At 39.3% G+C, this 26,712-nt stretch overlaps 6 protein-coding genes across 6 annotated transcripts; 4 read left to right on the forward strand and 2 right to left on the reverse strand.

The window, feature by feature from the left end:
- Positions 1-623: 623 nt before the first annotated feature.
- LOC126785032 (ABC transporter I family member 21-like) lies at positions 624-2,829 on the reverse strand. The gene is made up of 6 exons (XM_050510607.1): positions 2,463-2,829; positions 2,225-2,385; positions 2,034-2,085; positions 1,710-1,846; positions 1,333-1,419; positions 624-1,116 (listed from the first exon to the last, which is right to left on the reverse strand). Exons 1-6 carry the CDS (start codon positions 2,608-2,610, stop codon positions 850-852), a joined length of 852 nt encoding a protein of 283 aa, XP_050366564.1. The 5' UTR covers positions 2,611-2,829; the 3' UTR covers positions 624-849.
- Positions 2,830-3,997: 1,168 nt separating this feature from the next.
- On the forward strand, positions 3,998-9,858 carry LOC126785028 (protein CHROMATIN REMODELING 8). The gene is made up of 8 exons (XM_050510603.1): positions 3,998-4,114; positions 4,233-4,332; positions 4,488-5,030; positions 5,217-5,622; positions 5,948-6,806; positions 7,083-7,692; positions 7,962-8,429; positions 8,845-9,858. The coding sequence occupies exons 2-8, from the start codon at positions 4,243-4,245 to the stop codon at positions 9,520-9,522; spliced, it is 3,654 nt and encodes a 1,217-aa protein (XP_050366560.1). The 5' UTR covers positions 3,998-4,114; positions 4,233-4,242; the 3' UTR covers positions 9,523-9,858.
- Positions 9,859-10,192: 334 nt separating this feature from the next.
- Positions 10,193-11,787, forward strand: LOC126785031 (serine carboxypeptidase-like 50). The gene is given in 2 exon segments (XM_050510606.1): positions 10,193-10,958; positions 10,961-11,787. Coding segments are annotated over 2 exon segments (1,350 nt in total). The 3' UTR covers positions 11,545-11,787.
- Positions 11,788-14,489: 2,702 nt separating this feature from the next.
- LOC126783380 (uncharacterized protein At1g03900) lies at positions 14,490-16,306 on the reverse strand. The gene is made up of 3 exons (XM_050508838.1): positions 15,649-16,306; positions 15,299-15,565; positions 14,490-14,893 (listed from the first exon to the last, which is right to left on the reverse strand). Exons 1-3 carry the CDS (start codon positions 16,138-16,140, stop codon positions 14,822-14,824), a joined length of 831 nt encoding a protein of 276 aa, XP_050364795.1. The 5' UTR covers positions 16,141-16,306; the 3' UTR covers positions 14,490-14,821.
- Positions 16,307-16,475: 169 nt separating this feature from the next.
- Positions 16,476-17,959, forward strand: LOC126783666 (H/ACA ribonucleoprotein complex subunit 3-like protein). The gene is made up of 4 exons (XM_050509174.1): positions 16,476-16,517; positions 16,739-16,818; positions 16,946-16,988; positions 17,623-17,959. The coding sequence occupies exons 2-4, from the start codon at positions 16,765-16,767 to the stop codon at positions 17,718-17,720; spliced, it is 195 nt and encodes a 64-aa protein (XP_050365131.1). The 5' UTR covers positions 16,476-16,517; positions 16,739-16,764; the 3' UTR covers positions 17,721-17,959.
- A 2,005-nt stretch (positions 17,960-19,964) lies between these two features.
- Positions 19,965-26,404, forward strand: LOC126782944 (dolichyl-diphosphooligosaccharide--protein glycosyltransferase subunit 2). The gene is made up of 20 exons (XM_050508301.1): positions 19,965-20,048; positions 20,179-20,320; positions 20,625-20,814; positions 20,910-20,999; positions 21,252-21,314; positions 21,601-21,670; positions 21,944-22,008; positions 22,363-22,417; positions 22,997-23,109; positions 23,213-23,328; positions 23,570-23,639; positions 24,124-24,228; positions 24,336-24,425; positions 24,516-24,661; positions 24,853-24,964; positions 25,042-25,125; positions 25,438-25,518; positions 25,602-25,826; positions 26,060-26,182; positions 26,283-26,404. Exons 2-20 carry the CDS (start codon positions 20,181-20,183, stop codon positions 26,397-26,399), a joined length of 2,055 nt encoding a protein of 684 aa, XP_050364258.1. The 5' UTR covers positions 19,965-20,048; positions 20,179-20,180; the 3' UTR covers positions 26,400-26,404.
- The last annotated feature ends 308 nt before the right edge of the window (positions 26,405-26,712 follow it).

Here is a 26,712-nt window from a genome sequence, read left to right on the forward strand (position 1 = left end):
AATCTCAATTGATGTACTGTAATTGCAGAGTATATGCCTCATGGAATCCACATCTTTTCCGGCAGCTACACTAGTGATAGAGTTGGATCATACGATCGCAGCTGAAAACCAATATGACTTTGTGTATTATTTTTGCTAGTGTTTGTTATCTAGAAAATATCAATTATTGTGATTAAGAAGAAGATGAAACTACTTTAGCAACAGACAACATTATATGCAAACTATAATGTGCATTATGGAAAACAAAAGATCATGCAGTTCTGGGCGTAAGGCAGAAACAAGCAACAAAAGGTTGAACTGAGACTAACTCCATCATATGAAAAAGGATCTCTATTACTTTAAAATATAAGATTGTACATTACATTCTTAGTTACAAGGTTTTCCAATCTGTCTCATACAAGTATGCATAAAACAACCAGTGTAAAATCTTGCGCTATTCACGTGTTTGATTCTCCTATTAAACGGTCCTCATCACTAAGAATCTTAATCAAACAAAGCCACACAGAGACTGCAGCCCCATCTAGTTGCTAGACTTCTCAGATAGCCACGTCAGTACATTATATCGGCCAATAACAGGCCACAGGGCTGCTTCATGGTAAAACCTCCACCAGGAAAACGAATCACACAATAAAATTGCTGCAAATTTTCTTATATGACCCGTGTCAGTATAACGTATTAGCATACAGAAGCCATCAGAGCTGCATCATTGTATAGCCAACTACGAATGCTTCACCTAGGTATCCCATTTTAATGCCATTCTTATTTCTACAGTCTAAGAAGGGAAACACTCCAAACGGGTAAACAAAGGATTGGTGAAAATTTTGGACTTTCATCCATCTTCATCAAAGATCAGCGGTAATATGCCATGTGTCTTGACGACATACCAAAAGGAGATGATGTGTGGGCAGGATTTTTGGGTTTCTTTTTCTCTTGCTTGGTCTCAGCACGAAGCCAGGACTCCACAACAGAAAGCAGATTGACAGAACTCTTCAACTCTTCAACCTCCAATAACTTCTGAGCCCTCTTTAGCACACCATCTTGGATGTAAGCTAAATGTGTTGCCCATGTTTCCAAGCCATCAAAGATATGTGTTGCATATACAATTGTTGCTCCTCTCTGTATGAAATGAAGGATGAATCATAAATAAGACAGGTCCATTATTTGAGATAGATATAAGTCATGTTCTTTAACCAGACTACAAAAGCTTTTGTTATCAACAACACATGTGGCGTATCCCCCACTTAGAAGTTCTTCCCGATCTCAGATCTGGAGTGCATATGCATGTGAATGTTATAACTTCTACAAAAAGAGATATATGATACAGCCCCATACCTGCTCACATTCTTCTTTGAAGAAATCTAATAAGTCCATTCTAGCAACAACATCCAAGTCGACTGTTACCTCATCAAGCAATAGTACCTGAAAGATTATGTGAAAGCTTCCACTTTTCAAAATGCCAAAAGAAATCTACCACATACTAGCCTACCAGAGTCCAATATGAAGTTATAGCATCATTATGTGGAGATAATAAACTGCAAGATGTATTTCAAGCAGGATAAACTTACATAAATGAATACCATACATAAGTTTCATTAGGAAGATAAAGTGAAGTTGAGATAAAAATCATGACAGGATTTTTAAGAGTCCACATCTATTTCATTTTTATTTTGTTATGAAGTTATGAACCCACATATAAGATCATGTGTTACCTTGAAAGGATGGAGAAGTCCCATGCAGATTTGTACTCTGCGCCGCTGCCCGTCAGATACCTTATGCATTCGCCACTTCAAATCGATATCAAGCAGCTCAATCAATTTTTCTCTCCTGATTGGATCAGTTCCCTCAACTGCCACAGCAACATTTTCATGAGAAAGATCAAATATATCCTATATTCAGAAAAATAATAATAAACAAAGAAAGGTTGCAAGACAAACAAACGCTCCCAAAACTTTTAACAAGATGCACAGTACATCCATAGCACATATGCTTTTATAAAACTGGGATAATGTAGCATGCTAGATACAATAACCAACCTCCAAATATCATATGCTCAGCAGAGAAGTCTCCTTGGAGCGGTAGCTCTCCCTGAAAGTTTTCAAATACAAGCCTTATTCAAATTCATTTGGTTCATAGCACCTGTAATGCAATATGAGCATCTTAAGTTGCATCACTATGCACGCCCAAACCAAAAAACAAAATGCAGAATTTGTTTATGAAAACTCACGGCAGAGCCGACAGTTTTGCTCCAGGAGCCTCCCAAATAGGCCAAGTCGCCGCTACAAACCAAATGCGTGTCATGAAACGCCGAGCAATTCAACACCCGCACCACATCTCTCCCTCCCACCATTTGCTTCCCCGCCAATATCTTCAGCAGAGTCGTCTTGCCTGCGAAATCCACAAATAATCATTCAATCAACTTCGGAAATACTATTCCTTCAATTAGAATTAGATTTTTCAATTACCGGATCCGTTGGCGCCGACAAGAAGGCACCGCGATCCAGGAGCGATATCGAGGCTGAAGTCGTAGAAGAGCGGGGGCTGTGCGTCGTACGCGAATTGCATGCCGGTGACTGTGATGCCGGTCGAGGTCTCTTGCTGTTGTTCCGCCATTGTCAATGCGCTGCAAAATTCCGGTGGTGAATTCGTCGGTCAATTTCGGAGGTTTGGATATCTATATATATAGGGGTGCGGAGGGTGACGTGGTGGATGAATTAGGAGGCCACGTAAGATGGCTCCCGGGGTTGAGATCCGGTGTAGAAGCGGCCACGAGTGTTTGGAGTAATGGGCCAACCGATTTCGGTCAATAATGCCTATTCACCTACTTTTTCAGACGTGGCCACATCGGGGACTCCAGAGCTTACAGAACAAGGAACTGTGGAAGTTGCGAGCAGGTGGATACTGCAGGACAGCAAATCACCCCACCCACATCCGTTTTTCACCTCAAAACAACTTTAACTATGGTTAACTCAATATTATTTTCGTAGTTTCACTTTAGGGGAGATCATCAAAAATCACATTAGGGAACCAGGAGGAGTAACCTGCGTGCCCGGGTTTTAAATTATGTTGTCACAAATGGAGTCACAACAGTGTTGATATGAATGACAAGTGTGACAATAACTACTTTTTTTTTTCTTAAGAAAAAAGAGAAGTGTAACTGGTAACTTGCAGTGTGAATACTAATGTGATAAGAAGATTGACGCCTAGTCGAAGATCGGAAAAAGAAACAGCAAGAAACCAAAGAGGAAAGAGAAACCAAATGGGTTTAGACCTGAGAAGAACAATCCAATGTGGTTCAAGTTGACTTGTAATGTAGATGACAAAGTTTTTGTATGAATGACAAAATAGCTGATTGTTTTTTTATGACTGATAGTGTGATTTGTAATGTACCTGACTAGTCTTATATGGGCGATAACGTCGGTATTAATATTTGATTAGTATTAGTTGATTTAAAAAGAAGAAGACATAGAAGAGCACATGTTGGTTCTTTTCAGACATTCTTAAATTCTTCTTCTTTCTTTTCACACTTTCTTCTTTTAAGATATGCAGTCACAATAACAGTCACAACTCACAAATCATAAGTATAGTCATACCATTAGTTACAATGACAGTCACAACAGATGTAATATAACTTGTAAATAATTTAGGTACACTAAGAGTACTAATATTCAGATGTAATGGGCTATTGACAATATATTATTCTTTTTTTAGAGAAAATAATATATTAGTCGTTGATCGTTATTAATAGTTAAAAACTAACCTTTGATTTTCATTCAACATGATTGATCGAGTGTTGAGCAAGTAATATTCCCTAGTTTTTATACAGAGCTTTTGACAAAGTAGCTTCAAAACAAAACTCGAGTTTTTTGACCGAAAGCTAATACTTCGTTTTTGTCAAAGGTGCGCCGCGCCATAGAAACACCCGTCTTGGTAAAAACTAAAAAGTATATAACATCCCTGACCTCCCTCTCTCTCAAACTCATTTGCAAAAACCCTCCCACACAGGGAGAGGCTCTCTCTCTCTCTCTCTCTCTCTCTCTCTCTCCTCCCCCGACCAAATCAAACTTACTAAAATCCCCAAGGATCCTACAAAACCCCCCAACACCCGAATCGCGAGGTAAGTTCTCGAATCTTCCCCCCCCTGATTGCTTTGGTTTGATTCGCGCTTAATTCTATCGAAATCGGATGCCCTAATCGGCCCTAATTACATTATTAAAAGAATATATATACTACAGTAATCAAGCAATGGAGGAAGACGAGGACAGGATCCTGCTGAGCAGTTTGGGCGTGACGTCAGCCAATCCTGAAGATATTGAGAGGGACATTTTATGTGAGGTATCGAAATTCAAATCCAATTTCGAATTGCATTGCTTTAATAATTGATTGATTAATAAATAGAAACCCTGACTTTTAGCTGCTGAAAGATAGTGAGGTAGTCCGAATCGGTAATGTAAGTTTAGGGGTTAACTGTAGTTGGTACTTGACTGTAGGCAAAGAACAATGGCAATGCCGGCGATGTCGGCAAGGTTGGAGGGAGCAATGAGGTGGAGGATGAGGAAGAGGAGGGTGGGAAAGGGGACAGCGTTGACGCATCTGGGGCCAGCCATGCCAAGTTGTATAGTAAATTAAGGGCTGTTGAGTTTGAAATCAACGCGGTGGCATCCACTGTTGAGGATGAACAAGGCGGTGATGGTGATGGGGGCGAGGAACGGGGGGATAAGGAGGATAGTGTGGAGGCTTCCGATAGCCTGCAGCATGCTTTGGCCACTGATAGATTAAGGAGTCTGAAGAAAACAAAGGCGCAGCTTGAGAAGGAGATTTCTGACTTGGGAAAGGAAAGACCGGCTAAGGAGATTGAGCTTGATAGAGTCTTGTCGAATATTGTCAAGGAGAAGGCTGCTCCCAAGAGGAAGTCGAAACAAGTTCAGAAGTCTGGGAAGAAGCAAGGGAAGCGGGTTAAAACGGTCTCGTTTGATGATGATGACGACTTTGATGCTGTGTTGGATGCAGCCTCCACAGGATTTGTTGAAACGGTGAGTTCAAGTGGAAAAAGTTTAATCTGTTATGGCTTATGTTGTTTCAGAGTTCTGAGGAATTATCAGTAAGTTATAGAAATTTTAATTTTGAAGTTGGTTATAAAAAGAGAGAGAGAGAGAGAGAGAGAGAGAGAGAGAGAGAGAGAGAGAGAGAGATTTAACCTTAAGCTGTGGATTTTCCAGGAAAGAGATGAATTAGTTCGGAAAGGGATCTTAACTCCTTTCCATAAATTAAAAGGCTTTGAACGACGTCTTCAAGATGCTGGACCATCCCAGAGGCATAGTGATCCGGCAGAGGAAGACAGAAATGATGATTTGTTTTCAGCCAGGGTTGCTAGAGCAGCCCAGTCAATATCGAAGGCTGCACAAGCCCGCCCAACTACAAAGCTGCTTGATTCGGAATCTCTACCAAGGCTTGAGGCACCAACTTTTTCCTTCCAGAGGCTAAGGAAACCTCTAAAAATCCCTCAATCCATTGAAAATGATACACAGAAGAACAAAACATCAGGAATGAAAAGGAAGCGTCCTTTGCCTGAGAAGCGATGGAGAAAGCGCATTTCTCGTGAGGAAATGGATTTGAACGGAAATGGTATGTTCAGTATTCTCCTTGCTTGTGGTGTTTGATAGTTGTATGATAGAGATGAATGTTTTAACATAAAGTTGTTGTGGCATTGTTATATTTATTCTCTACAAGGAAGTTATTTCATAGAATGCATACGACCTTGATTGGTTTCATTAACAGGTTATGGCAGGGTTACTTTACACAGACCGACTTTTATATATTAGTATTTTATGTTTGTATTAATAGTTCAGCAGTTAACTTCTTTGATATAACAATTGAAGATGTTAATTAAGGATTTAGAGATGTGATATGTTGAGAATTATTATGATGAGACATGTTATTTCACTTGCAGAGTTGAGTACCCAGAGCTGCGAAGAAGGAAACCAGGAAGATACTGGAGATGTAGATGATGATGAGTATCCTCATGTTACCCTTGAAGGGGGATTGAAAATCCCTGAGTACATTTTTGAACAACTTTTTGACTATCAAAAGGTAGGGGTCCAATGGCTCTGGGAATTGCATTGCCAAAAAGCAGGTGGAATCATTGGAGATGAGATGGGTCTTGGTAAAACCATCCAGGTCTTATCTTTCCTTGGTGCACTGCATTTCAGTCGGATGTACAAACCAAGCATCATTATATGCCCGGTTACACTTTTGCGACAATGGAGAAGGGAAGCTAAGAAATGGTACCCAAGTTTTCATGTGGAGTTACTTCATGATTCTGCTCAGGAATCGACTAATAGAAAAAAGCAATACAAATCTTCTGGAAGTGATTCTGATAGTGAAGGTTCACTGGATAGTGATTATGAGAAACCAGTATCATCCAAAGGTGCCAAAAAATGGGATGCCTTAATAAATCGTGTTTTGAGGTCAGAATCTGGGTTGCTTATTACAACATATGAGCAACTCCGTATTGTAGGGGAAAAATTGCTAGACATTGACTGGGGTTATGCAGTTTTAGATGAAGGACACCGTATTCGGAACCCAAACGCAGAAATTACGCTAGTTTGTAAACAGTTACAAACAGTACACCGTATTATCATGACGGGTGCCCCAATTCAGAACAAGCTGACTGAACTGTGGTCCTTGTTTGATTTTGTTTTCCCTGGAAAGTTGGGGGTTTTGCCCATATTTGAGGCTGAGTTTGCTGTTCCCATATCTGTTGGCGGTTATGCAAATGCTTCACCGTTACAAGTATCCACAGCATACAGGTTCACATTTAAGTGATTTAACAGTTTTTTTTTATATTTTTGAAAGGATCAAACAATGACTAGTTTTAACCTTGAGTGTAAAGTATTGCAATGTGCATAACCTGAATTATTACTTCTCTATGAATATGGAGTTAGTTCGGGTAATAATTAAAAGTTTGGAAGATTTTTTGACTAAATGAGTTATTTGCATTTCAGCAAGTAAACAAAATAATCTACACAGCATCTCTTTTCTTATTCTATTTTCCCAAATTGTTTAAAGTCTATTTTATTGTGCAGGTGTGCGGTGGTTCTGCGAGATCTGATTATGCCATATCTCCTCCGGCGGATGAAGGCTGATGTGAATGCACAGCTTCCTAAAAAAACTGAACATGTCATATTCTGCAGCCTCACCACTGAGCAACGATCTGCGTATAGAGCTTTTCTTGCCAGCTCTGATGTGGAACAGATTTTGGACGGTAATAGGAATTCACTTTATGGAATTGATGTGATGCGTAAAATTTGCAATCACCCTGATCTGCTTGAGAGGGAACATGCTGGCCAGGATCCTGATTATGGGAATCCTGAGCGCAGTGGGAAAATGAAAGTTATTGCTCAAGTTCTTAAAGCGTGGAAGGAGCAAGGTCATCGTGTTCTTCTATTTACGCAAACTCAACAGATGCTTGATATCATTGAAAGTTTTCTGATCGCTAGCGAGTATAGCTATCGGAGAATGGATGGTCTTACTGCTATCAAACATAGAATGGCCTTAATAGATGAGTTTAACAACTCTGATGATGTGTTTATTTTCATCCTTACGACTAAAGTAGGAGGGCTAGGGACAAATTTGACAGGCGCAAATAGGGTGATCATCTTTGACCCTGACTGGAACCCTTCAACTGACATGCAGGTATTTATTTATTTATTTCATTATTTCTTTGTGGATTAGATGCACGTGTTGGAATTTTTAAACCGGTTCTATTTATTGCAAAGAGTAGTATATTTGGTAGTTTTGATAGATGTATATATCCTTGTGAGTCCTCATCAGCATTCAGGAGTACAATTTGTTGTGTCATGTTTCTGATTAAAATAATGTCTCCAACATTCTTAATACTCTCATTTTAATAAAATTTAAATCTTTTTATAAGGTGAAACTTATTCTCGTAATCTGAATAACAGGCCAGGGAGCGTGCTTGGCGTATTGGTCAGAAGCGGGATGTGACTATATATAGATTGATTACTCGTGGAACTATAGAAGAGAAGGTGTATCATAGACAGATTTACAAACATTTTTTGACGAATAAGATACTGAAAAACCCTCAGCAGAGAAGGTTTTTTAAAGCGCGAGATATGAAGGACCTCTTCATTTTGAATGATGAGGGAGATAGTGGGGCTACTGAAACAGCTAATATATTTGGGCAGATATCTGAAGATGCCAATGTTGTTTCCGCTCAGAAAGATGACCACAGTAAACGAGAATTCAAGAAAGGGTGTGTTCCACATGCCGATGCATATACTGGGAAGGGAAAGAACTCTGAGATTGAAACATCAAGGACAAATGGAAAAGAAAAGGCTGACCACAGTGAGGGTGATGCTGATGAAGAAACAAATATTTTGAAAAGTCTTTTTGACACGCAAGGGATCCATGTAAGTTTATCTACTTTGTTTTTGATATACATATTGTTCAGTTATGGCATATTAGTATTTTCCTACTTAGATGTACTTTTGGCTGTGGTACTTGATGTGAGGTTCGATTATCAGTTGGGGAAAGAGATATATGCTACACATAGTCAATAAATAGTCAAGAAGTTTTTTAGTTGTTTTCAGTAAAATACTGAAACGATTGCAGTCCCTTTTCGGTGACTAGAGTTTTGGAATAACTCTTGTTTGATTGGTATGGATTTTGGCTTTGTTGGGGAAAGAGATATATGCTACACATCTATTGCGTTGTGAAGTCTTGTTTTGTAGTTATTGATATTTTTTAATGCTTAATTCAGACTCCGTATCTTTGTACAATTTCTTTCACCTTTGGCTGTAACTTTGTGTCCATTCTTCACTACAGAGTGCTATGAACCATGATGTGATCATGAACGCCCATGATGAAGAGAAGATGAGGCTTGAGGAGCAAGCTTCCCAAGTTGCACAAAGAGCAGCAGAAGCATTGGGCCAGTCGCGAATGCTTCGAAGCCGCGACAGTGTATCTGTCCCCACATGGACTGGCAAATCAGGAATGGCAGGTGCACCATCAGCTGTCCGGGGGAAATTTGGTTCTACTGTGAATTCCCGATTGATAAGTAATGCCAAACCCTCAACTGAAGTTTCCAACAATAAAACAAATGGGTTCATGGCTGGTGCATCTGCTGGAAAGGCACTATCTTCTGCTGAATTACTTGCAAGAATTCGAGGAAATCAAGAAAAAGCTGTTGAAGCTGGAATTGATCATCAGTTGGGGACGGCTTCTAGTTCTTCTTTCAGAGCAAGAGCCGATGGTGCTGGCCCTTCTAGGCAGTCGCAGAACTTAGGTGGAGTACAGCCCGAAGTACTGATTCGTATGATCTGTACATTCCTCCAAGAAAGAGGTGGAAGTACGAATTCTGCCACAATTGTTCAGCATTTCAAGGACAGAATACCCTCAAAAGATCTGCCCTTGTTCAAGAATCTTTTGAAGGAAATAGCAAAGCTAGAGAAAACCCCGAGCGGATCAGTTTGGGTTTTAAAACCAGAGTTTAATCAACAGTAACCGATATATCTCTTGAGCGTGTTGATCAGTTTTCTGCAGAGCACGTCATATCTCAGAACTCCCAACTCGGCCATATCTTATCTTTCTGGAGTTTCCTATCCCCCATTGTTGTGAATATCCTTTTGTAGGGCAAGGAATCTCAGGTTTTGTTGGTGGATTTTGACACCAATTTGATCATGACCACACTGAATAGATGTAGTTTCTCTGTACAGATCTTATCATTCATAAATGAAACGATAGAAGGTTAGAAGGTTTCTCTTTGTATTTAGCCATTTAGGTGTCTTCGTCATTACTGTACAGAGGCAAATATATTACAGCAATTGGGTACGTACCATATTTTGCTAATGGGATTTCAGACATTGAATCTTGGATCCGCCACTCCTTACGCGCATCATTAAAAAAATTAGAGAAGTAATTGCAACGTATGAAAAGTTTATAAATATTTTTCAACAGGTCAATTGTTTACATACGTACCACGAATTTGTAATATGAAGAGGTTCTTGTAAACTATTAATACTATCTTACACTGCGCTACCACTCCGATGATCCTATATTACAAGTCCACATTATTTTGAACTATGTGTATGAGCTACAGAAGTACCTACAATTTCCCATAAAAACATCAAAATCAGCAATCCGACAAAACAACTCTTAACTCTCGGAAATTAGAATGGAGTCAACAGCAGTCCTCTGCATCATCCTCTCCTTCTTCATCAACACCCACGCCATCACAGCCTCCCCACCACCTCTCCTCCCCAAACAAGCCCTTCCCACCAAGTCAGGCTACCTCCCAGTCAACCCCACCACTTCCTCTGCAATATTCTACACCTTCTATGAAGCCCATCGCCCTACTTCTCCTCTTTCCCAAACCCCGCTCCTCATTTGGCTCCAGGGCGGCCCCGGCTGCTCCTCCATGATCGGCAACTTCTTCGAGCTCGGTCCGTGGCGCGTCAATTTCCACAAACACCCCTCTGAACCCCTCACCCTCCGACCCAACTCTGCTTCCTGGAACCGCATTTTCGGCTTGGTTTTTCTCGACAATCCTATCGGAACTGGGTTTAGCATCGCTTCCTCACCTGAAGAGATTCCGGGAAACCAGCTTGCCGTTGCACGTGATCTGTTCGCTGCAATCACCAAGTTCATTGAGCTTGATCCTGTCTTCAAGTCGAGGCCTGTGTACATAACCGGTGAGAGCTATGCAGGTAAGTATATTCCGGCAATTGGGTACTACATTGTGCAGAGGAATATTGAAGCTGAGAGTTCCGGGTCCGATCGGGTTGTGAATTTATCTGGAGTTGCTATAGGAAATGGGGAGACAGACCCGGTGATCCAAGTGGAAACTCAGGCTGCAAATGCGTATTATTCGGGTTTGATCAATGAGAGGCAGAGGAAGGAGCTGGAGGAGCTTCAGTTTGAGGCAGTGGAGTTTCTAAAGATGAGAAATGGAGCGAGGCGAAAATTGCAAGAAGCAGAGTGTTGAATAGGCTGCAGGACATGACAGGGTTGCCTACATTGTATGATATAAGAAGGAATGCAAGCTACGAGACACATTTGATTGGGGAGTTGTTGAGGAATGAAGAGGTGAGGAAGGCTTTAGGGGTGTCAAATGAGTCCAGGGTTTTCGAGGAATGTAGCCATTTGGTGGGGGAGGTGTTGCATGAGGATATGATGAAGAGTGTGAAGTACATGGTGGAGGAGTTGGTGAGGAAGAGCAAGGTGTTGTTGTACCAGGGGCAGTTTGATATGAGATGCGGCGTGGTTGCGAATGAGGCTTGGGTGAAGATGATGAAATGGGAAGGGATAGAGAGGTTTATGTCGGCGGAAAGGAGAGTTTGGAGATTGGGTGGAGAGGTTGCTGGTTATGTTCAGAAATGGGGGAGTTTGAGCTTTGTTTTGGTCTCAGGGGCTGGTCATCTTGTGCCTGCAGACCAGCCATTGAGAGCTCAAGCAATGATTGAAGACTGGGTTTTAGGTAAAGGTTTATTTGCCAATGTGGAAGAAGATAACCTGTCATCAGTATGAACTAAATGATATTGCTTTTACTGCTGTATTAGATTTGGGAGAGGAATCAGGTTTGAGCTGATCAGCACATCAAAATTGGATAATATGAAAGCAAATAATCTTGCTTTTACTGTCATCGAATCCTCTTCAACAATGGATTTTATATATAATAATGTATCATTCATTTAGTAGTTGGGATTGCAGAACAGGACTTGGCCAATGTTTGAATACTCTTAAATTTTAGGGGCACAATTACATTAGAGATATCACGTACTATCAAGGGAGAGTTTGCGGAAATGTTTGATGTGTTTGAATGCTCGTTCATACTATTCCCTGTTGCTATCAATGTTCTGTTTCTCTTATAATTCTCAGTTGATTCATTATGGAAGAAATGATTGATTCAGCAGTTTTCCAGTATTCCTTCTACGTTTATACTCAGATTGAATATCGCATTAATAAATCTAAGAAAGATCAATCAAAGGTCCAACTTCCAACTAGTATTACTAAATTTTTCGTTTTTCTTACATCAGTCCATTGATCCAAGATCCAATTCTCCTCTATCAATTGATTCCAATTATAAAAAAAAAAAACCCGATTCAAATTGCAGTCTTATATGTATGTTGAACTGTTGAAAGTGCTTTGCACAGAGCAGTGCTGGACGAGTTTGGACTGGAGATATGCGTGACGCATGTTCAAATTTATATTGATGTTATTGAATCGATCAAGTATCTGGAATAATCTCACATGGTTTTCATGGTGAACATACTGAACTTAAGTGGCATGCGTACATATTAGATATATATAACGATCATATCTCAAAAGCGTTGTCCTACTCGCAAACCCACACCAAAGAGATGTAAGATGAATAACAGAAAATATCTGATGATAACATGGTATTCAAAACTTTAATCTTGAATCGAAATGAAGAAGATGAAGAACGCTTACATATTACACAGAGAGAATTTGAGAGAAAAAATTATCAGCGTTTTTTTTCAATTGATGATTACAGCACTAAGTATTTATATAGCGAAGAGAAATAACAGCAAAGTTAATTACATGCTGGCATATAATTTGGCACCACCACATCATAATCTAAAGTCAACATGTATTGACTAGTATAATATAGAGCATCTTTTATCACGCTCCCAATCTCAGTGAGGTTAACAAACTGATGTTGGTGCAATGCTTCTCAAGATTATGACTCTGTTAACCACACTGAGTTTTGCACAATGTGTGCTGAACAATTCAAACAAGCTACAATCTCAACATATATTACATTGTGATATTTCACCAACAGTCAATTTGTCTAGTTTTAAGGCTATAATCCCGTTAGGAAGATAGCAGAACTTGTAGTATGGTTGTCTAATTATTGGAAAATGCAGTTGAAGCAAAGTCATCTAGACTTGGAAAGCTTGTTGTGGTATCTCAAGTTTAGAATTTTTTTATAGATTATGTTGAGGGTGCATGATGAAAGTAGTTATTAATATCGTCTCATCAAACATCTTAATTTTTTCCAATATCTTTATATAAGCTAGTTTTTTGTTGACAATCATGTAAAAAAATTGAAATGGGAACATATAGCATAAATTCACAATTTTGAATACAAATGAAGCTTTATCTCTAAATATATTACAGAAAACCAAAGTTTTATTATGATTCCTCTCTTCTCATGATAAATGTGTGCACAAATAAATCATGCAGATAGATACATGTCACAAATAGATCAAGCATATAGATGTGAGTGTAATCATATGATAATTTGAAGACATTTCATGAGCCGTGAAAAGATAAAAATTAAAAAAAAAATCCTATGGTTTTCTATGTTTGTTAGACGCACTTGATTCAAATTTAAACATGCAGTACATGGTTCAGATCATTGGATCCCTGGATGTACTCTCTCACACGCTAGATGTTTTATGATCCTACCATGGCATAACTGATTCAAAGTGCAGTCGTATATGTATGTAACTATGCATCTTCAAGTGTTTTGGAAAGAAAACGGCGGTGTATGATACCTCCAAAGATATTGAACTCGATTCATATCTGATGGAGTGTTGAATAGGTTGCAAGACATGACCGGGTTGCCTGCTTTGTATGATATAAGAGGGAATGCTAGCAACGAGAGGCATTGGGTTGGGGGAGTTGTTGAGAAATAGGAGCTGAGGAAGGCTTTAGCAGTGTCGAATTAGTCCGTGAATTTTGAGGAATGTAGCCGTTGGTGCAGGAGGAGGAGTTGGCGGGGAAGAGCAAGGTGTTGTACCAGGGGAAGTTTGACATGATATGCGGCGTGGTTGCGAATGAGGCTTGGGTGAGGACGATGAAATGGGGAGGAAAACTCTCTATTATGTCAGCGGATAGGAGATTCTGGAGATTGGTGGAGAGGTTGCTGGTTACATTCAGAAATGGGGGAGTCTGTGCTTTTGGTCTCAGGGGCTGGCCACCTTGTGCAAGGCGACCAGCCATAAGAGCTCAAGCTATGATTGAAGACAGGGTTTTAGGTAAAGTTATTTGCCAATGCGGACGAGGATAACCACATCAATATGAAGTGAACCACATTGATTTTACTGTTGTATTATATTTGGGACATGAATCAAATTTAAGCTGTTCAGCATCACAAATTCGATACCAAGTCCTAGATTGATTTTGCTAATTCTGTATTAGTTTGATTTTGTTTTCAACTCTTAGATAAGTTAGGTTCAGTCCAACCTTTATTACAGTTCAAGACATGTTCGCTGCAACTAGCAAGTTCAAAAAACTTGATTATCTACTTGACATCACTGGTGCGCACTATGCAGGCAATTACTTAATATCGAATGCTCTGGTTTCTACAACTTAGTTAAGGAACCATTCCTGTAGTTCATAAGGTGCCAGAAAACACCTATACTGTGGCCTTAACCAGTTGATAAGTTAACAGATAAGATAGAACGAGAAAGTGATGAGCATTTAAGCTAGGATGGTAAAGCATCTCAAGCCAACAGAGTCAGACTCAAAAAAGGTGTTTGTTATCACCAAGCATTAGACAAAGAGAGCAATAGCAATTAAACAGATAGAACACATCTCCCTATTATATATACAAGTGAAAAGTTCAAATTTTAAGTTGAATGGCCGGCAGCAGAAAAGAACATGGATAACAGGACAAAGGAAAACACATCGCAGTATAATAATCTTCCACATCTCAAGTATTTCGGTACGTTGTTATTTCTTTCTCTTCTCACATTTCATTTCTCACTGGTATCCTCGAGAAAAGAAAACAAAAAAAATGAACACCTTGATTAATAATGAACAAATGCTCACTCCATCAGAAAGCTGCCCATCCTACTGCATTTGTCTTAGTGGAAGATCCTGATCCAGTGGCGGGAGGCAGACTCCTCTGAAAACGATAACACGAGTAAGTATACCAAAAACCAGATTTGTATACAAAGTGTTCCAAAATATAAAAAAGCATAGCAACCATGCATCAAATAGACTCATTTGTAGAACAAGAGGTACAAGATGTTCTCCTTTTCCTTGCCAAAACATTGACAACAGGCATTTGCTATATATGGCCGAAACTATATGACCATCAAGTAGGCAAATACTAACATCTAAATGACTGCTGAATCATACTTCTCATGGAAGCAAATGTGGTTAAATTTTATAAGAACATGTTGTAGCTAATGAATATCAAAACATGCTACCATTTCAAATTCCATGTTTTATCTAGTACGAGGCAATGGTCTAACAATTTCAGCACACTAGCAACCACCAAAACTCAAAAGCAACTACATTTCCATACCTCCATCTGAGAAATATCCGATAACGGGTCGGAACTCTTTCTAGCTTTATCCTGTGGATGTTTGGCACCTCCAGAGCTGATCCTAACAGCAACAGGATCATTCGGAGGCGGCGGCAGAGGCGACCTGAGCTTCCCCGTCCCTGGTGGCGGTGCCAGGCTAAACGCCGGCAATGTCGGCTTTGCCGAGCCAGATAAGCCAGCTGCTGACAGCATCCCAGTCCCACTCGTCGGCTTCGGCTTCACATTTATCCTTATCGTCTCACCTTCCTACAGATCACAATCACAAATTTATACTCAAATCAACAATGTCAAATTCACTGAGCTCAAGATTTTAACCTTAATCTGATTACCTTCAATCTGTGATTCACCACCGGATCGACCTCAATGTGACTGTCGTCGCCGGCGGCGCCGCTTCCGGCGTCGTTATCGCTCTCTCGCTTCACGTACTTGTCGTGATCGGAGAGCGCGACGTTGAAATCGAAGGCCTCGTTGCGCTCGGCGAAGCCGAGCCCAATGAAGGCGTGCTTGCCGGTGCCATCCTCGATCTTGAGGACGAAGTAGCGGGAGGAGTCGAGGACGGTCTCGACGGAGATCTCGCGCTGCCCCGGCGGGACGAAGCAGGCGGCGAAGAGCTCGCTGGAGTTCGGATCCTCGAGCCGGATCTCGCACCGGTCCTTACACGAGACGACCCGGAGCCGACCCGTCCAGATCTTATCGGACTGGAGCCACTCGCCGCACTTGTACCCGCCGGAAGTCGACCGCGGCGGGATTTTGTACACGGCGACCTCGCGCACCACAAGCAGCGTGTGCTCGAACGACTCCTCCTCGTCCTCAAACGACATCGTTCTCGGTTGGAGCTTATCGGAAATGTAGTGGCTGAGCTCAGAAATAATGAATGTAGCTTTGGGAAATGAGAATTGGAATTGACGTGGATTTGAAGTAAGAGAACGGAAGAAGGTGAGAGGAAGGTTTCAATGAGGTGCTGCAGAAACGTGGGTTTGAAGAAGAAGAAGAAGAAGTAGAAGAAGAAGAAGAACGAGTGCGAGTGCTTCAAATGTCAAACCAGTCTGCCCGATTATCTAATTACGTTTGTGCCCATGCAGGGGTATTTTTGGAATTTAATAAAAGACCTCTACGGGGGAAAAGCGTATATAAGCCGCAAAATCTCTAGTCTAAAACCCTAGCGCCAACATCGACCCGCCTACATTTGAGCTCTGAGGTATGAGCATACAAGAAATTAATGGTTTTATTGTGTTTAGGGTTTTATGTGTTTCTTGCGTTGGAACTTCTGGGATTATAAATCGCAAAGAACCCGGTTCGAAAAATCAATAATTTTACTGGGTTTGGGGTTTTAGAGGTTTGCTGGGGGTCTCAAATCTATATATTCGTACTTAGGGTTGGTAATTATTGGGCCTAATGCGATATTGGTTTGATTTTCAGCTGGTTGGAAAGCTAAGAGTGTGATCATGTATCTTCAGTTCTACATCAACGAGAACGGGGACAAAGTCTACACCACTAAGGTTTGTTTTGAGCTCTTTTATTTCTAGAACATTAGCCACTAAACGTATTTAGGCTGTGATTTTAGGACTTGACATTGTGTTTCTTTTTCTGTTATTGGGAGCTTATATTGCTTTTTCTTGAATGCAGAAAGAATCACCGCTGGGACTGGCTACGCAATCCGCCCACCCTGGTAAGATATCTGGTTTATCCCACTCAATTGCATCTGTTACTCTGATTTAGTTGTTGTTTGAATAGGCTTTCGAAAGTTTTGTTGTGTCTTGCTGTGGTTCTTAGATAATAAGGAACATGTTTTTTACCTTTTGTTTTTTATGTTTGTGTTTCTCGGTTATTTTCTTCTTTTTGTGTGAAAATTACTTGTTTGGTAAAAAAAACGCAATCTTAGGATCCTGAAATCGCCAACATACAGACAACTGCGGTTCTAACTTCAGAACTGATCACTGTTGTTGTTCTCTGGAGATTGATATATCCGGATGGGCATTTTCAGTGTTTGTTGCTAGTCTAATTCAAAAATACATCTGCTTTCAAATAATGTGAATCTGACCGTGTGATTGCAACCGGCTGTACACAAAATTGGTGTAGGTTTCTTAGAAGGAAAATGCTTTTGAGATGAAATCTGCTGCTGATGTCTACTTTTTTAGATTGGCACTTTATTGGGCCTGAATAAGTGACTCTATTTTGATTGATTGAATGTTCCAAAGTCTTTGACATTGATTCGGTTGGAAGAAAGTTTTTTTTATCTGCTGACAGTTTCATATAAAAGAATTTTTGTTTCTAATCTGCTTCATTAACTTTATCAACTGCAGCTCGCTTCTCCCCTGATGACAAGTATTCAAGGCAAAGGTATCTTCTAAAGAAGCGCTTTGGATTGTTGCCTACCCAGCAGTCTCCTCTCAAATACTGAAGACCTCACAGAGACCCTGAGCTCCTTCAGCATGTCTCCCCAGAGTGTCTTTCTATGGAAGTGTCTGGCTTAGTAGGAATGTTATCTTGTTGAACATTTGCTTTTGGGATTGTAATGTAAGTAGTAGCACAGATGGTTGTAGACTGCGTATTATTACTTATTTTCTTAAATGTGGTTTCAAAACTCTGGCTCTATATCTTTAGGACTGAATGACTTTGTTTAGATGATGCTTGCTCAGACTCACTGGTGCGTTCAAACAGTACACTACCTGGATTGAATATTCTTATGGATATGTTGCTGGATCGGGATATTCTTATAAACCAACCATATTGCTTTCATAATGAATCAACTTAGATTCATGAGAGAAACAGAAGATTCATATCAAGTTATCAACAAGGAATAGTACGTTCAGACCGTTCTAACATCAGATGAAACACTTAACATTTGGTCATTTACTACATCACGGATAATGTAAGACATAAGAGGTCGCAGATCGAACAGCATGCATGACTGCATGAGAATAAACGTAGCTATCCCAGACAACTATGTAGCACGGACATTAACACGGCGTAACACGGCAAATTTAAGTTTACACAGTAATTTATATATAATTTAATATATTATTAATGTATAAAAGAAATATATAACACATGAAATAATATCAAATTAAAAATTCAAGTTTTCCATTACATAATAATTTAAAAGAAATATATCTAAGAAAAGAAAAAAATAAAAATGATGAGGCTGAAATAAAACTTGAATTATTTTTATTTTTTATTTTATCTAAAATAATGACATAACGTATCGGCTAATGTGTCGGAAAAATGAATATTTAGTGACGTGTCGGAGTGTCGGTGTGCTACATAGGCAGACAATGTTCTTTCGAGAGGACATGACTTCAGAAACTTGGTTGAATCCATAGATGGGATTCTCTAATTTCTTGAGTCCCGGTATTGAATAGATTGCGGAAGTCTCCATCAATTGTCCCGTCGACCATGTTAAAAATACCAACATCCGAGTCAACGGATGGAGAGACCCTCTTCTTGTTCATGAAATATATGCAATTGGCCTTGCATCCAGAATTGCCTGATACCTCAATTGAGAATGAAGAACTGCTTTTGCTCAAGAAGACCGCGCGCTCTGTTGCCTAAATTTTTTTCGACCTTGGATTATATTAGTCATGTTTTCAAACACGGACTAGTCTGGCATACACTGCAGACCAGAACGTACGTGGCCAAGGTTGGAAACCTCTCATGCATATTTCAGGGACACAGTGAATCTCACATACTATCAATGAAATTTCTTTGTTGCCATTTGAAGACGCTGGGCGAGCACATCTGAGTGTTGTTGCACTAAATATATTCGGATTAATCTAGTATACATTAATATATGTTATACATCATATATCGTACGGTTGACAACATATATTATTTTTCTAACATCACTCACAAATTAATATTTACCGTCGGATATAGAATGTATAACATATACTGATATATAGTAAAATATTCCGATATATTCTAGATGTCAATTAAGAAGTTCTAGGTCGCAACTGTGGAAGAGGTGGGATATTTTCTTTTCAAAATTTCAGCTGCAAAAACTCGTAGTGCCACTCCATGCAGTTTTCAACAACTTAACTTGGCGCCTGCACAACTTCATTTCTATTTTTTTTAGATCCACTAGCAAATTAATGCAAACAACTCAGTTTTAGGCTTAATCCCCCTCTATTGCAACAAGTCCAATTAAATTAGATTCTAAAAAAAAAAAAAGCAGTCCAATTATATAAGCAAAACAAGAAAACTTCCAGTACTTAATTATGAGCTCTTTTTCCAACTCTTACCCCATGCTTAGCTTCCATAAACTATGTAACACTGTTTACTCAATTACTCATGAGCACCACACCTACCACTAATACTCTTTTGGGTGGGCCTTTCGTACGCAAGGGAGGTATGCAAATGCTTATGAGTTCATGTAAAAGAGTTTTTGCGTCCAATATCTTGCGTTTGAACAAACGCTCAACAAAAGGCAGAATTTGCCATGACTTTTTTTTTTATTGAAATAGCGAATTTACTAAATATGTTGAAGTAGTAAATTCGCCATGACTTTTCAAATTTCAGACCAAAACGAAATATGTCATTTCGTAAAATCGGGTATTTTGTCGGGTGTCTATCAAACGGGTACGGGCCTCCATTTCATAAGCTCCATCAAGCCCAAAGCAAGCAAGCACAAACCAACAGACGGTCTCGTTCCTCTTCACACTCTTTCCATTCCCCTCACTACTCAGTACTCACAGTAGAGTCGTCGCTCCCGTAGACTCTGCCTCTCTGAGTACGATCCCTCTCCCCAGATCTGAAACCCTAGCTCTTCACAATTTGCACCACACACATGCAAATGCGGCGTCCGGATTCAGCACTCGCATCTGAAATAGCCTTTTGACTTTTGTCTCTCTCTGTTTCAGGAATGGCTGCCCGAACCCTCGGGGCTCTTCTGGCGCTGCTTTTGGCGGTCACGATATGCGAAGCTGCCCCCGTCTTCTACCCGATCTCCGACTCTCACCGATCCGCCGCTTCTGAGCTCTTCACCAATGAATCCTTCGCCAGGTGAATTCAAGCCCTAATTAAACCCCTGGAATTATTTACTGTTGGTTTCTGCAACATTTAAAAGAGATGAATATACTCATTGATGATTCATTTCAACTGAAATGTCACTGTAAATTGTAAGATTTAGAATATTTAGTCTTTACTTTGTTTAATTAATGTGTGAAAAATTAGAGTCATTTGGAAAATTGCGTAGAGATTTGGACGTCAATTAGGTTTTCGCATGCTTGGTTGTTGATAATGTGTGGTTACTGTAGTCAGTGGTATTTGTGTGGATGTAACTGTTTGATTTGGTTGAATGTGGCAGTTTGGAAGAGGCGTATGAAGCACTGAGATCGTTTGAGGTTCTCGGGATTGAGAAACCTGATGTACGAGGTGCTACTTGTAAGTCTGTTGTGGAGAAGCTTGGATTGTTGGCTTCTACGCCCAAGGACTTGTTTTTTGCTTTAAAGGTTAACCGCATTTTGAAGTGCGAGGTTAAGAAGGAAGTATTTGAGGTACTGAGGGAGCCTCTGGCAACTTTTTTTTTTTTTTCCCTTCTTTTCAGTTTGTAATGTTGTAGGTGTTAACTTATTATCAACTCCTTGTCTAGGACATTGCTTCAAGACTTAAAGCTGTGGTAAATGGTGCAAGCTCATTGCTGGACCTCTATTACTCTGTTGGCAGTTTAGTACTTATCAAGGTAAATTGTTGGACTAAGGCTTTTCCGGTAGAACTGTCCCATTGAGGCTTGTAACTTCTGTTGGTTTCCAATCCTCAAGTTTGGCTGCAGAATTCTTGCATAAGTTTTGAAAAAAAAAAGTATTTAACTGTGTGCATGGGAAGAATAATATTATTTAAGAATGTTGCTGTTCTGAATTCAGGTATATTTATCAATATTTAGATGTTCCGCATCTTTTATTAGTCCATTAATGTTCTTCTTCTTCTGGGATAGGATCAAACTTCTGAGGTTGATGTACTTCTGGCTGATGCTGATGGTATTTTTCGATCTATCAAGGTTGGTTCCCATAGTCAGTACTGGTATTTGTTCATTGGTATTAGGTTGCCTTCTGGCTAGCTGTGCTCCTGGAGATTTCTCTGTCTGATAAGGCCTAGAATCAGACCCCCTTTTTTTTTTGTAATGTTGATGTGGTGATGATTATCGGGCTAGTTTTAACTTTTAAGTGGTTGATCCTGACATCTCAATTGTGTTATGCTTTTGCAATCAAGTTTGTTTGTGTGTGTGGGTTGTCGATGTGTTTCTCTTTTCCAATGTTTGATTAAATGTGAAAAAACTATGACAGTCTTTGAGCCAGAGTGATGGAAGGTGGCGCTACGGTTCAAATAATCCGCAGTCTAGTACCTATGCCGCTGGTAATGATTTTTCTGGCATAATTGAGTTGTTATGTTCTAGTTCTTATCAAATAGGTTATTTATTTGATACAAAATGGGGAATTTCCCTCTCTGTCCCTCATAATTCGCCTATGAATTGAATCTTAGATCTCTTTTTTTCAGAGAGGGGATTAGTAACACTAGGTTACAATGCCAATAGCTCATGAAAGGCCATAGACTACTTAATATAAATGCTTATAACTGTATGTGGTTTACACTTTTAATTACCACTAAAGCTTACCATCCCTCTTGCAGGATTAGCTATTGAAGCACTTGCTGGAGTTGTTTCATTATCATCCTCCGAAATTGATCAGTCTATGGTGATATACATTTTCTATTTAGCTTGCTCATATGTGATCTTGCTGGTTTAAACATTACATCATTTTGGTCCGAATTTGGTTTGCAAGTCATCACCAATTTACTGTGGATCATTTTCTGTTCAATTTGGACTATGTTGACAAGCTGGTTCAAATAGAACCAGCCATGATTTTTTCCGAATTTGGTTATATATTAGAACACTGGCCAAGTCTTCACCATTTTCTGGGTGTGTTGGTGTATATGTCTGTGTGTGCCATAGATCTTATTTTTTTAGTCTCTGCTTTTCACTTAGCTCCCTCATCTGTTGTGTGTTAAATCTTTTCCATTGTCTGATAATGGTTTCTTTCTCTTGACAGATTGGGAAATTGAAAAGGGATGTTTCAAAGCTTTTTGAAATTGTTGAGAAATATGGTACGTCTGTTTTCTTTTCCTGTCTGCAAAGGGCATTTCCATTTAAGTGCTTTAGTTATGCTTCTAATTTGTTTTTCATAGCTTGTGTGATGCGAGAATTGCAACTTGCAAGTTATAGAAGTTCATATTGGTTTCAGATCCACATGTGCAATCTAGGTTTGCCTGAGCTGGACAATAGATAATGTATGACCTTATGTAGTCTTAAATCACTGTTCTGTTGGTCAATTATTGTACTGTGACTATTGTGCAAAACCATTTCGGTTGTTGGTTTGAAATTGTAACTTCTATCCCCATCTGCTTTTTGGGATGGAATATTATATCCATTATTGCAGTTATATCAAGTTTGCCATGAACCATATGTGCTATGTAGCCTTCGTGCACTCTGATGTTTATGTGGAGATGTTTGTTGTGAGACATCACTGGGAATTGAAGTTTGAAATGCTCTCTGCATTCACTTCCAACTTCTATAAGATGTTGATGAAAAATATTCTCCCACAACCCACACATGTCTTCAGTTTGTTTGGATTTACGTGTTATCTATTATGTTGTACCATCTGGCTAACAAAGTAAATTTTTTAGATGATGGCGCCTTCTACTTTGATGAAAAAGTTGATCAGAGTCCTCTTTCAACTACTGCCTCAGTTGTTCGAGGGCTGACTGCTCTAGCTGCTGTGACGTCTGAAAACTTGAAGGTGACTGAAAGCATGCTCAATCTTGCAGGATTCATATTCCATAGGGTGTGCTGTGGGGGTCCTGGATGTTAGTGTATTATAATACTTTACATTTGATTTGCAGGTCCCAGGGGAGAAGATTTTGGGTTTGGCAAAATTCTTTCTTGGGATTGGCATTCCAGGCAATACCAAAGACTTCTTCAATCAGATTGACTCTTTAGCTTCTTTGGAAAGCAACAAGTATGTGCTTTTTCTTATTATTTTAGATCTTGATGATTATCTTGGATTTTGTGGTATGGGTAATTGTGTAGTGCTTTTCTCATATGCATATAATGTTGGTAGTTGTCTTTGTTTTTCACCTTTTTGGAGTTTCATTTTTAATTGCACAGCTGATGGTTTTATCGGTATTTGCAATTCCAACAATATGGGGTTTTCTTGCTGTATTGTCTCCTACACTTATATATTTATTTCTCTTATGTAGGGTCTCCATCCCCCTGATTTTATCACTTCCAACTACAGTGCTTTCATTGACTAAAAAAGACCAAGTCAAGGTTTGTCAATCAATCAACTAATTAAACGGTTGCTGAATCATGAATAATACCCTTTTCTTGTTCTTGGTGTATTTCAATCATCATATGAATCGGACTTCTTCAAGCACGTACTACATATATATTCTAAAATACACCAGTCACTTGGCTGTATCCTACTGAAGGAGGTAGCTTGGGGGTGTTTTATTCAAGAAAAAAAAGGGTTCCAAGATATATAAGGGCCAGGTATCCTGTGTCTTATATCTCTAATATTTTACCCTTCCATCCATCTGTCGTCTCACCCATCTCTCACTTATGGATGGACATGGACCTTCCTAAATTTTATTGTGTACATTGGATCTTCTCTCAATAAACCAGAGTTGCATCTGCCTGCTGGGATTAACTATTTTGTTTGTGAATATTTATATTTAAAGAACTGATGCGTGTTATGCTTTATCTTGTTTACTCAATTTTAACATGGTGGTTTGTTTTTTTATTCTTCTAACAGGTTAAAGTGAGTACGGTGCTTGGATCAAGTGCTCCTCCTCTGACTGTTAAGTTGGTGAGAGCTTTCAGTTCTGGTTCCAAAGATGCTTTTGTTATTAACAGCCAGGTAATTATGACTTTTTCTCTCTTTTTTTAGTAAGACAATATTTCATTCTTTTGGATATCGTAAGTTGATTGCATTATTGTCCTCTGTTTGCGCATGTATTGATTTAGGATCTCAAGTTTGATCAAGAAAGTGGCTACCATGTCCTGGATGTTTTACCAAAGAGCGTCGATGTTGGAAGTTACATTTTTGTCTTTGAGGTACTCATTTTTGTTTGTTTTAGTTAATTTTGCATTGATCTCAATTAATCTGCCTGGTGATATAGACTGAGGTAACCAAACTTTGTGTAGGTTGTTCTTCATGATTCTGAATACGAATCAGTTTATACAACTGGAGGTTTGGCCCAAGTAGGTGTATTTGTCACCGGAATTATCAATATAGAGAATGCAGAAATTTCTGTACTTGAAAGCGATAAGAGTGTAGATACCCAGAAAAGGTATGTATCTAATAGTTTCAACTCTTATAGTTTATGTTTTAACATATAGAATAGATTTCTTGTGAATTTCATTTTAGCACTAGTAAGTCCATGCAACATATAATTGTTACATGAACAACTTGTGCTTTCTTTGTTGTAGAACATTTTACGCTACAAACATGATATATACTTACATACAATCAATTTACCAGATTAGATTTAGCTGGGGAAAATGCAATTTCACTGTCAGCAAACCACCTCCAAAAGCTGCGCATATCTTTTCAATTGACTACTCCTTTGGGTCATGCTTTTAAGCCACATCAGGTTTGTAGTTCTCTCTTCACCTGCTCATGAGTTGAACTTTTGATGTTCATTTTATTTATAAAATTGTTGTTCTGCAGGTGTTTCTCAAATTGACACATGAGAGCAAGGTTGAACATATATTTGTAGTGGGGATCTCTGGCAAAAAGTTCGAGAAAATACTTGTAAGTATTTATCATTTTATCTCCCATTTGTTTATGGCTTCTAAAAAAAATTAAGACTGGTCTATTGAAAGCATACATGAACCGTACAAACATATGATCATATTTACATACATGCACTGAAGCCGACTTGAACAATCAACGTGCATCCACTCAGTGGCCATAGCCCATAGTGTTAAAAAACCATGATTTGATATGCATGATAACCTTAATTATTCTGAACGCTCTGAATAAAGAAGATGTAGTTTTCACCCATGTTAGGTCTTGATATCGATGAGGACCCTTTTTGCTCAGTTTTGGCATTTGATTTTGCAGGATTTCCTCGGGTTGGTTGACAAGTTCTACTATCTCTCGGGTAGTTATGACCTTCAGTTAACTGTTGGAGATGCTGTAATGGTAAGCCGGACTTTACCTCTGGTTTTTAATCTATTTTTAGCATTTGATGATCTGAGAAAAATTGTTGTTCTTCTCTTGTCTAGGAGAACTCTTTCTTACGGGCTATTGGCCACGTTGATTTAGATCTACCAGAAGCACCTGAGAAGGCCACCCGCCCTCCTTCACCCGCTGTTGACCCTTATTTAAAGTATGGGCCTAAAGCAGAGATAAGCCACATCTTCAGGGTTCCAGAGAAGCTTCCTCCTAACCATCTCTCTATTGCTTTCTTGGGTCTTCTGCTTTTGCCATTTCTTGGATTTTTGGTTGGGGTGAGTCAAGTGAATCTACAAATTATATTGCTATTTGTCTTGTAAGACCTATTCACATCTCATGCTCATATCTCTTGGAAATTCCAAGATGTAGCTCAGTACCTCAACTATGCAGTATGCACTGACTTATAAAGGGATCATAAGTGATGTATGGGAGAACATTATTAAAATTAAGTTGTTCTTACTTGTATTATCGGGTGTTTTTTGTTGACCACATCTTATGGATTGAACAGCTATTGCACTTGGGAGTCAATCTGAAGAACTTCCCTACGTCAGCAGTACCAGCCACCTTTGGTATTCTATTCCATGTTGGCATTGCGGCAGTTCTTTTGCTCTATGTGCTTTTCTGGCTGAAGGTATGCCATTTGTCTTTAGTGGTAAAACACTTGATTATTCTTGCACATTGATATATCTTCTCGTGGGGCTTGCCTATTCACTTGTTTATTCAATGTTCAGTTGGACCTGTTTACGACCCTCAAATGGCTTGGATTGTTGGGAGTTTTCTTGTTGTTTGTGGGACACAGAATCCTTTCCCATCTCGCCTCTACATCATCCAAGTTAAAATCTGCCTGAGAAAATGCAGTCCTGTTTTACAGCGATCAAAAGAAGACCGAGGCAATTTTCCTTTGAAGAGAAACAGAGCGTGGGACATTTAGACCAATTTTGTAGGACTATTATCTTATACTTGTACCTGTGAACTTTATAATTACCCACATATCATATTTATTCCAGAAGGAAAGTTGTACTACGAGGCTTCATCCTTGACATCTGTAGTAATACTAAGTGACTAGACCTGAAAGGAAGTGCATTCAACATCTTTTTAATTATGATTGGTAGAATAGTTGTTCGATGAAAGATATAAAATGCCATGCTACACTAGTAGAAA

The sequence above is a fragment of the Argentina anserina genome, chromosome 2 (genome assembly GCF_933775445.1).
Source record: "Argentina anserina chromosome 2, drPotAnse1.1, whole genome shotgun sequence".
Taxonomy (NCBI): Eukaryota; Viridiplantae; Streptophyta; class Magnoliopsida; order Rosales; family Rosaceae; genus Argentina; species Argentina anserina.

Excerpts from the sequence above, each read along its gene's own strand:
- LOC126785032 (XM_050510607.1), bottom strand. The coding sequence starts at position 2,610 with ATGGCGGAACAACAGCAAGAGACCTCGACCGGCATCACAGTCACCGGC. Across the intron at positions 2,086-2,224 it reads GCAAAACTGTCGGCTCTGCC|GGAGAGCTACCGCTCCAAGG; the intron begins GTGAGTTTTCAT and ends GAAAACTTTCAG. Across the intron at positions 1,420-1,709 it reads GACTTCTCCATCCTTTCAAG|GTACTATTGCTTGATGAGGT; the intron begins GTAACACATGAT and ends ATAATCTTTCAG.
- LOC126782944 (XM_050508301.1), top strand. The coding sequence starts at position 20,181 with ATGGCTGCCCGAACCCTCGGGGCTCTTCTGGCGCTGCTTTTGGCGGTC. Across the intron at positions 21,315-21,600 it reads GTATTTTTCGATCTATCAAG|TCTTTGAGCCAGAGTGATGG; the intron begins GTTGGTTCCCAT and ends AAACTATGACAG. Across the intron at positions 24,965-25,041 it reads ATGCTTTTAAGCCACATCAG|GTGTTTCTCAAATTGACACA; the intron begins GTTTGTAGTTCT and ends GTTGTTCTGCAG.
- LOC126783666 (XM_050509174.1), top strand. The coding sequence starts at position 16,765 with ATGTATCTTCAGTTCTACATCAACGAGAACGGGGACAAAGTCTACACC. Across the intron at positions 16,819-16,945 it reads ACAAAGTCTACACCACTAAG|AAAGAATCACCGCTGGGACT; the intron begins GTTTGTTTTGAG and ends TCTTGAATGCAG. Across the intron at positions 16,989-17,622 it reads TACGCAATCCGCCCACCCTG|CTCGCTTCTCCCCTGATGAC; the intron begins GTAAGATATCTG and ends TATCAACTGCAG.
- LOC126785028 (XM_050510603.1), top strand. The coding sequence starts at position 4,243 with ATGGAGGAAGACGAGGACAGGATCCTGCTGAGCAGTTTGGGCGTGACG. Across the intron at positions 4,333-4,487 it reads AGAGGGACATTTTATGTGAG|GCAAAGAACAATGGCAATGC; the intron begins GTATCGAAATTC and ends ACTTGACTGTAG. Across the intron at positions 7,693-7,961 it reads ACCCTTCAACTGACATGCAG|GCCAGGGAGCGTGCTTGGCG; the intron begins GTATTTATTTAT and ends TCTGAATAACAG.
- LOC126783380 (XM_050508838.1), bottom strand. The coding sequence starts at position 16,140 with ATGTCGTTTGAGGACGAGGAGGAGTCGTTCGAGCACACGCTGCTTGTG. Across the intron at positions 15,566-15,648 it reads TGGTGAATCACAGATTGAAG|GAAGGTGAGACGATAAGGAT; the intron begins GTAATCAGATTA and ends TGTGATCTGTAG. Across the intron at positions 14,894-15,298 it reads CGGATATTTCTCAGATGGAG|AGGAGTCTGCCTCCCGCCAC; the intron begins GTATGGAAATGT and ends TATCGTTTTCAG.